Source organism: Lactuca saligna, chromosome 2 (assembly GCF_052625555.1).
Source record: "Lactuca saligna cultivar CGN05327 chromosome 2, ASM5262555v1, whole genome shotgun sequence".
NCBI classification, from domain to species: Eukaryota; Viridiplantae; Streptophyta; class Magnoliopsida; order Asterales; family Asteraceae; genus Lactuca; species Lactuca saligna.
Window position 1 is genome coordinate 172,320,975 of NC_136418.1, and position 9,804 is coordinate 172,330,778.

General features: G+C 36.3%; 1 protein-coding gene across 2 annotated transcripts; it reads right to left on the reverse strand.

The window, feature by feature from the left end:
* Nucleotides 1-4,425: 4,425 nt before the first annotated feature.
* Nucleotides 4,426-7,923, reverse strand: LOC145032802 (G-type lectin S-receptor-like serine/threonine-protein kinase At4g27290). 2 transcript variants are annotated; one of them, XM_078981736.1, is made up of 7 exons: nt 6,588-7,923; nt 6,258-6,419; nt 6,002-6,150; nt 5,671-5,881; nt 5,335-5,575; nt 5,095-5,245; nt 4,426-4,869 (listed from the first exon to the last, which is right to left on the reverse strand). In XM_078981736.1, the coding sequence occupies exons 1-7, from the start codon at nt 7,861-7,863 to the stop codon at nt 4,585-4,587; spliced, it is 2,475 nt and encodes an 824-aa protein (XP_078837862.1). In that variant the 5' UTR covers nt 7,864-7,923; the 3' UTR covers nt 4,426-4,584. The 2 variants fall into 2 exon arrangements, with proteins under 2 accessions (XP_078837862.1, XP_078837864.1); XM_078981738.1 differs by having other exon boundaries at nt 5,335-5,572; nt 6,588-7,922.
* Between the last annotated feature and the right edge of the window lie 1,881 nt (nt 7,924-9,804).

A 9,804-nucleotide genomic window follows, 5' to 3' on the forward strand; every position in this document is an offset into this window, starting at 1 on the left:
GAAATCATACAATGTCACATGTTTGGGCAACATACTAATACATATGATGTGAAAAGACCTTAAATGCATTTGGGGATATTCTTTATCCAAACCATGTAACTTGGTGAGTTAATGTTGAAACTTGACTTTAATTCAATCCATTGGCGGTTTGTGGGATAAACAATACCAAGAGGTGTGTGAGTAAAATCTGTATCCATCATTTATCTAAGTATCAAATCTTGAGGAGAGTTGGGTGGATTGGGGTTTTGTTGCATGCAATTGGGAGGTTATTGGTAAGGTGGGTATGGGTATTGTTGGTGATTAAATATTTGTGGTGGGTATGGTTGTAGTTAGTGTATTGGTTGTAGACAGGTTGTTGTTGTGGGTACATAGGGTATTGGTACATTGGAGGTTTTTAGTAAATGGGTTGTTATGGTTGATGTTCTTGATTTTTTGAACTTGAAGAGAATTGTTTCGAGGTTCGTTGTGATAGTAGTGGTTCGGGTTTGGTGTTTGTGGTTGTTGATAATAGAGTTGGTTTGGGTAAGGAGAATGTTGATTCTAAGGTGACATATCTACGATAGGTTCTTGATGTTGTTGTTGTCTTGGTTGTTGGGGTGGGGTATTAGCATTTTTATGGTTTGGATTTGTGTTGGGATTGTGAGGTGGAGTTAGCTTCATGGTTATGTAGTTTTCAAACATAACTTCTTCAAAGAAATAACCAAGAATTGGAGAACTCAACTCAGTGTCTGTATCACTTGAAGTATGAACTTGGTCTTTTATGTTGTTTAGTGGAGAAGAAGAAGAAGCTTGGAGAAGTTTTTGTTATTTTGCTTGTTTGACTAAAATTTTCAATGTTTTTACTTCTTTTTCAATCTCGGGATTATAGAGTAATTCACCGGTTCTTGTAGAACTTGGCATAAACAATCAAATAACAATAACACAATTTCCTCGGCAACGACGCCAAAAATTGATGGGATGTCAAGTGCACCAAACAAATTACATCGTTTTCTTGCAAATAAAACATAATATAATGGTTAAAAGGGTTATCGATCCTTGGGGAAATGGTTGTATTCAATCACCAATGAAATCCAATAGAACAAATGTATTAAAACTAGCTAACTAGAATTATACTGACAGGGGGGTTATGATTGTTTAAAAACTAAAATACTTGAAGAACTAAAATACATGCATTAGGATTCAATAAGTAGGCTTATTATTCAACCCAAATTGGTTAAAGCAATCATGAAGGATGATATGATTTTTTTTCTCAAATGTAGTATGGAGGTTAGGGAAGCCACAATACACCTTCTTAATCAAACTTAAGGAATCAATTGAAGCAATTGAACTCAAGAGAATTAATTAAACTAAGAGTAAAGGAATTCTTAATTCCTAGAGGATGTCCATGCTTACACATCCATAAATGAGTCAACATCCACAAGCTAGAGAATTTCTACCATCATAAAGCCCTTGTTCTATGAAAATTTTGTGATTCAATGCTAAACCAATGAAAAGGCTAATAATTGTTCATCAAGTACCAAGCTCATGATCAAACTATTAAAAAATCATAAGAATTATGAACTAGAATCATAAACATGAGATAAATGATAACCAAAACATGAATCCTTCAAGACTCACAAATATCAAAGGGTTTTAGCCTAATTCAACCAAAATAAAGAGATTAACCACTCATGGAAACAAGAAAATAATCACAAAAGTGTTTTTGCATCAAGAAACTAGCAATTACTAGAAGTATGATAAGAATGTAGCTCTATATCTCAAAAAATGCATCCAAGGTGCTCCAATTATGGAAAAATCAAAGTGTTGCTGGCAAATCCTAATCCTTAAGGTAAACGATGAGCAAAGTGACCAAAAAACATCCAAAGCATGGTGTTACGTGGGTAGCCTTGCAAGTTTGTGCGACCGAGACCCCTACCTTTACAAATGGTGCTGAAACATCGTTCGATCTTTTTCTCCACTACTCCATGTAAGACCTGTTTTCTAAACATGCACTACCCTAATTGTTATAGATTGTTATGATAAAGCCTTGTGATACTTTAAATTAATGAATATTAGTTAACAAAAAAATACTTGAGAAATGTCGTAGTTTGTGTGATGAGGATTCTGTGGATATAAAGTTTTCTGAAAACGGAGTTTGTATGAGAAAGTTATGACTATTTTAAATTGAGATGAAAATAGGTTGTTATTTTGAGAAAGTCAATCGAAGTTAGAGTCAACGATTAACTTTGGACCATCATGACATGAAATTATGTTTGTCACGACATGAAATGTTATGAGTCGATGAGTCACATGGCTGGAGAGTGCGACACGTGACGAGAACGAGGTTTAACAGGTTGCCACGACGTGAAACCTATATGGTCAATGCGTGAACAATCTAGACTATAAATATTTTAGTTTTTGGTGTCTTTTGGAGGATTTTGAAACAAATAATTGGAGATGTTGCCCGATAGTAGTTTACGGGATGTTATACCAGAGGAGTTATAGCAATATATGTGAGATACAGGCTGACTTACGAGATTATGTAGGTGAGTTTTCCCTGTTATTGTGTAATTATATGTGATAGTTGTCGAGATTTGTTAGACCCAAGTATATGTTACGAATGTTTGTGATAAGGTGCTATTAAGGACTTGTTGGTAGGATTGTAAATAAATCTTACAGTGAGATAGTTAGTTGGGACTGTAAGGGTTGTAAACCCTAATTTACTAAAGTTTCCCGATGTGGTAGATTTAATTAACGACTTACGAGTTCAACCTATTATGGTTGTGTTATTGAGTGTAATAAGTTTGGTGAAAAATAGTCACAAAGTATAGCGAGTAGTGAATTGTGGCAAGTTCTCAGGAACTTGATAATTGTTAGTTAGGTGTTGGCATATGAGGAGTTGGAAAAGCAGAGTAGGTCAAGGACCGAAGTTGATATGTTTGCTAATTAACCATGTAAGTAACACTACTCTAACACTTGTTGTTTGCAATAACTGTGTATTATAATAAGCGACTTATATTATTATGTGAATGATTAAATATTATATTTTTTATATTGTGATGTTACAGAGATACATATGTACCACAAGATGGTATATTTATACGTGCAGGTGAAACAAATGAAATGAGAAAGTGGTGTTGTTTATGTGTCACAGGATGACACTGTGTTATTCATTGATGTGTCACGAGCTGACACTATGACATACGTTGATGTGTTATGGGCTGACATGATGTTATTCATTGATGTGTCACAGGCTAACACCATTGTTATTCATAAATGTACCACGAGATGACACTGTTGATATGTTAGGAGGTGATGAGACGATCTTCATGGTTAATGATTGGTAACAATTTGTAATTTACCTATGAATTTATTTTAATACTTTGTTAGATCTCCTAAAGGAGATTCTTGATTTTAGTTATAGATGTGATTGCACTGTTTAGTTGAACTATGTGTTATTTGTGTAGTTGTATGATTTATACTACTGTAATTGTTATTCACTAAACCGTGTGACTTATTGTGTTTGTTTTATAGGTTAAATGTAGTAGCGCCCGACTCGGATCATATACTTATCTCCGGTCCGATTCCTGGTGATAGCCTCTTGTGCTCCAGAGTACCAGTGTATACCAAAATGTTTAAAAGCTATTTTTATAAAAAGTTTGTTCCTATACATACACATAACACTCTTGAACACTTGATACCACCTAGGCCCTAGCCCGATGTTATCCCCTTCCTTTGGGTCGGCCTTCAACGCCTCCTTCAGTGGTGGCATCAAGTGTGTCGGATTTGATGTCGCCGCTAAAGGTGACCTCCCTAATGCTCATATTTCTTGTAATATATGACTTGTTAAGTTTGAAGCTTAACATTTTTGTCACTTCACTTCTCACGCCATTTAGAGCCTTCATGAAACTAAGAGCATCTTTAATTTATAATTTCATAAAAGAGATAGATAAGGTGGAATGCTCGGCTGACATTCAATGTATTAAATTCAACCTAATTGGGGTGTCTATTTGACTTTTCACAATGAAGTTTATATTTTTTAAATTGATATGCATTAACTTATTTTGAAATGAAATGGTATAATCCGATTTTAGTTAAAGAAAATCTGAGAACACACACACATATTCACTCTCTAAATAATCTTAGTACCAGACTACACATTTGTTTACTATGGGACTTGAACCCGATCCCCTTATGGGAGAGATGTATTTTCAAACAATTTATATCGTTATGCCAAAAGCCCTTTGGTAGAGAGGAGTTTAATGGTCATTAAATATTTCAATGATATTTTTTTTCAATGATATGGAATGCGATGTCATAAAGAGTTCTATTAAATATGTTTCATTGAACTTTTGTAAAGTTCAATGTATTTTTATCAAAAAAGGGTAGAATTTTATGAAAAGTATAATGATAATGTTATAATTTGTAATAGTGTAGTTTAGTGCATTGTGGATACCTAAGTCACCAGTTAACAATCTTATTATGTTTGCAAAACATACATACAACCCATATATTTTACAATAAGTAGGTTGATACGTCTATAATATACGTGAACATGAAAACTTGGTATTATGATCACCAAATGGACCTTGATATGAACAGATATTATCGAGGTTCTAATGTTGTCATCGTGATGTCATTGACAGAAGCTAGATTAAGTTGAGGCAAACTTCCTTTAGCAAAAAATGCAGGTTGTTTAGGTTGAGGCAATGCACCTTCTTTATCAAACATCAAAACGACAGATGACATAGTTGGTCTATCTTTTGCAAAATGTTGGGCACATAAAAGACCAATATGTATTGACCGAAGTACTTCGGAGGCTACACATGACTCGTGCATATGTGCAGCAAGCAGCTCCATTGCCATGCCTCCTTCGAAAAGTCTCCATGCCTAAAAAACCAAAATAAGCCACAACAACAGTCATCTTCTATGTAAACTAAATTTTATTCTATGATATTTAAAAGAGTAATCGCATTGGAGAAGCAGAAGAAAAAATTGATGGACAAATTTGCAAATAGTTGTAAGTTGATGAGGAAAGTTTGAATGTTAAAAGAAAACACTAATGTGTTGAGTCCAACAACTAAAAAAAACCCATTAAATCGTTACAAAACTTACATGTGCAAGAAGATTATCACTGTCATTCTGATGAGAAAATCCTCTATTTTTTTTCCCACTTACAATTTCCAACACGAGAACACCAAAACTAAAGACATCTGATTTTTCCGAGAAAATCCCATCTACAGCATATTCTGGTGCTATGTAACCCCTGAAGGAAAATTTATGGAGGTTTAAACATTTGACTTGTAGAAGTAAAATTTATAAAGAAAGTTGCACGGTTGATTTATGAATTCTTACAAAGTTCCAACTACATTGTTCGTATTTGCCTCATTTTCATGTTCTCTAAACATTCTTGCAAGACCAAAGTCTGATATCTTTGGGTTCATGTCACCATCCAGCAAAATATTGCTTGTTTTGAGATCTCGATGAACAATTTTAAATCGTGAATCTTGATGAAGATAAAGGAGTCCTCGAGCAATCCCATGAATGATGTGAAAACGATCTGACCAACCTAGTATCGAACTTTTGATTTTATCTGCTGAATATAAGTTATCAGTATGATTTACCTTAAGAAATAATCAAAAAGCTAACAATCAAGGCAAGAAACATGTGTCATATAAAGTAGATTTGTACCAAATATGAACGAGTCCAAACTTTTGTTAGGCATGTACTCATATATTAACATCTTTTCATCTCCTTGAATACAGTATCCCAAAAGCTTTACAAGATTTCGATGTTGAAGCTTAGCAATGAATTTAACTTCATTTTTAAACTCTTCAACACCTTGTCTTGAAGTTTTGGATAATCTTTTCACAGCTATTTCTCGTTCGTCATCCAGCACGCCCTATAGATCAAAGGGTATTTCACATATTGAACAAAAAATTAGATTCTGTTTAACAAATATAAAATCAATGAAACATTTATGTGAATAAAAAGAACTACGTGTGGCTGTTAAGTGTCTTACCTTGTAAACCGGACCAAAACCACCTTCTCCAAGTTTTTTATCATTTGCAAAATCATTAGTGGATTTCCATATCTTAGTCAGGCCAAAAGACTTTAACTCTGTATCATCATCTTGGCTCTCCATGATATACTCTTCATCAATGGTTTGCACTGGTACATCATAGCAAATGGTAACAATATGTTAATGAACGATTCACATTTCAATTTATTATTTTTGACATTTAATCTATAAATAACCAAAATAATCAAAGAATTACCTGGTATTTTCACTTGGGATCTTTTCTTTTTTCTCCAACCATTCAGGATTGCTAAAATCAATATCACCATTACAACAATAGATAAAATCGACACCACCACTATGATTGTTTGCCTCTTTTTGTTGGAGCCATGTCTGGAGGTAAATCCAGGGATTGATGGAGCTATCAGCAAAACCATAACAAGTCAATAATGTTTGAAACCTTGAACGCACATGAACTGCTATTAGTTGAAAGAACCGGTAACATTGTCAAAAAAAAATACATATTAAAAACCCGAACTGGAACTTTGAAAATTGTTTATTATCAATTTATCATGAAATATCAGCTTACTTGTCAAGTCGGAGACAGCCATTCTTACGAAAAGGTCCTGGCTTTCTTCCACTGTTCGGATGTCCATTAGATCATCGAACCACAGCAAGCATCCGCTTCCGTTCATTCGAATATCCATATTCGAATACGCGTTACACGAGCAATTCTGCTTGCATGCTGTCTCACATTCGCCAAGTGTCATGCTCCTATTGAACCATGCACGCCGAGTATCTGGCAATTTAACGTTTTTAAACACACGAAAACCATCCCCATTTGGACAACTTAAAGCTGTTCTACGGCGACACCCACTTGACCACTGGGACGCACTCCATTCATCTGGGTTTCGTGGTTCGAACCCTTCCATACAACTACAAAGAGGTGTGTTCTGAGGGTCGCACTTTCCATTGGAACCACATAGAGCGAAAAGGCTACACATGTCGATATTGGCGCTAGAGTATAGGAACCACATCTGTGTTCGTTCATTCCAGTTCATTCGCAACGGGATGCCTTCTGGACTGAAGTAGATGCGGGTCACGACTGAACTGTTAACAAGTTTGAACCAATAGTACACCTCCTTATCATTCATAACAAAGTCTTGTGTGAATATGGAGTCTGAAATATGACTAGGAATGCCATTGAACGTAACACCATTCCATGGTCCAAACCTCGAGTAAGGAACAGAATCTCTTTCTACCCACAATTGTGGGTACCCGTTTGTATTCATCACCGCTTCAAACAGGCCAGGTGAAGGGTCGTCGAGGCTCTTCCATGACGACAACCGCCTATCTAACCCAGAGACCAGGTCCTTCCCTAATTTTATCCCGGGAAGGAACATGTCTCCAGGGTGATCAAAACTTTGCCAAATGAAACTTCCTTCGCCACTTTGATCTCTAACAACAAGATTTCCAGGGTTCAAAAGTTGTGCCACCGGATTTCTGGTTGTCGGAGATACCGGGCCAGGGTTAGATGACCAGACAGTGGTGTTGTTGCTACCAGCGATAACCAATAGAGATCCGTTGGTGTGTACTCTGAAGACACCTGACAAGTCGGTTATTGGTGTCTCCCTGTTAGCAACCCACGCCACTGTCAGTGGGGATTTGTTCTTGTACCATATCCCCAAATACCGCTTTGTAATGTTTCCCAGACTGAAAAACCCGAGTTCATACATTTCATCGGCTGAAACAAGGGTATCCCCTTCACGGAGAGTTTGATTAGCTGCTATGGTGTCTTGTGCCCTACCAATTCCTAAATCAGACATCAGGAGACCCAAAAATAAGAAATAATGAAGGATCTCCATTGTAGTTTGCTTTGGAGAATTGTTAATTTATTTTTTCTTCAACTGCAAATTGTTAATTTATTTGAAATATATTATTTTTGTCAAAGAAGGCTGTGAGGGTAAGAGTTGACCTGATGAGTGGTTCTACTTCTCCAAGATTTTGCTCCAGAATTTGGACTTAGACAGGAGCATGCATTTGGTCGTCGACATCAGCACCACACCCCACATGCTACGTCGGTAATGAGGTTACCTCTGGCTCTTTTGGAATACAACAAAATACATTTTAACGGACGGTTCTATTGTCATAATCCTGATTTTACTGCATGTTTTATTTACTTCATGACTTACTGTTTTACCAAGTCTAGAAGGTTTGAATAATTCAAAACCATGTTGGCTGTAGGCTCATGCTCATGGGCCGATACGATAGTATGTTTCCTTATCTTATGGGTTTCTTTTTTTTAGTTTAAAAAAAAGGGTAAAGTGTAAGTATTGGTTTTATCCAATTTGTCGTCTTCCTGAACTGAATAAAAATGTGGAGATTTTGCCCTGTTGTGTTTTGCTTTAAACCCTTGAGTACTGTACCTATTGTGTAAAAGTCAACATTTGCTATGAGAGCGAGCACCAACTTGGTGTATGCCCAAATATCAACCTTGAGTGTCACATATGGGTGATCGAGAAAGAAAGTCAGGTTACACTCGACTATCCGATGCTATCCAAAAATAATTACGCCGCATGGGCAATAAAAATGAGGATGCTTTTGCAAGCTCAAGGTGTTTGGGATGATGTTGAGCCCAAAACATCAAACATTGTTATCAAACTAAAAGAAAGATAAGATGGTGTTGGCGACTACCAATCCAGGCATACCTGAAGAGATTTGTTGTCAGCGTTAGTGGAGAAGCAAACGGCCAAGGAAGCATGGGAATCCTTGAAAACAATGTTCATGGGGGCGGATATATTGAACGTACAACACCTCAAAGCATTAGAAGACCTGGCCCACTTTTATTAGTTTATGTTTTTCTTTATTCTTTGTTTAGTTATTTTCTTAGTCAAAAAATATTTAGAAGTTGCTTTCAGTTTCCTAGCTTATTGTCCACGATCCTTGTAGTGTCTATTAGGCGTGTGATATTTTTCTTTATGTATTTAATTCTTCAGAGAATAATACACATCAGTTGTGTGTAACCAAATCTTCTTCTGTGTTTTGCTTTGCTGAGTGCAAGTGTGTGAGAGTGTCTAACAAGTCTTAAGGTTAACAATCTGGTATCAGAGCATCCAGGTTCATGGTGGAATTACTGCTATGTGTGTTATGTGTTTGTTCATAACCACCTACGTAGCAAAATGGAAAAGAAAGATGTTCATTGTATTTTCATAGGGTATGATAAAGAAAGAAAGGGATTGCGTTGTTGTGAACCAGGAACTGGAAAGTGCTATGAGTCACGAAATGTTGTTTTTGATGACAGGTCATCATGGTGGTCAGTTAACCATGAGATTCTACCAGATACCGATGTACACAACGGAGAACTTGAATCATCTAATATTAATTTAATATTAGGTGATGTTCAGACTTGTGGTAGTAGATGAAGAACCACCAGCAACTAGGCAACACCATGGCAGAGTGGAGTTTTTCAGTCCACAAATGCAGATGAACAAGCAACAGAACCCTCAAGCTTGCGTAGGTCTACTCGTTTGAAAAAACCTAATCCAAAGTATGCAAATGCAACAATTATTGAAGATGATACAGTTGAGCCTGAAACGTTTAAACAAGCAAGTGTTATGGAAGGATGGATCTTAGCTATGAATCAAGAATATGATGCACTCATGAGAAACCAAACTTGGGAGTTGACCCCAAAACCTAGTGATGTGAAACCCATTTCATGTAAGTGGGTGTACAAAGTGAAGCGAAAGGTTGATGGATCAGTAGAATGATTGAAAGAAAGGTTGGTAGCATGAGGTTTCTCACAAGAA

Bases quoted from the DNA above. Each gene is read 5' to 3' on its own strand.
- LOC145032802 (XM_078981736.1), bottom strand. From the start codon at position 7,863: ATGGAGATCCTTCATTATTTCTTATTTTTGGGTCTCCTGATGTCTGAT. The intron at 6,420-6,587 runs GTAAGCTGATAT...TTTTGCTGATAG, and splicing joins GGCTGTCTCCGACTTGACAA to CTCCATCAATCCCTGGATTT. The intron at 6,151-6,257 runs GTAATTCTTTGA...ATGATGTACCAG, and splicing joins ATCCCAAGTGAAAATACCAG to TGCAAACCATTGATGAAGAG.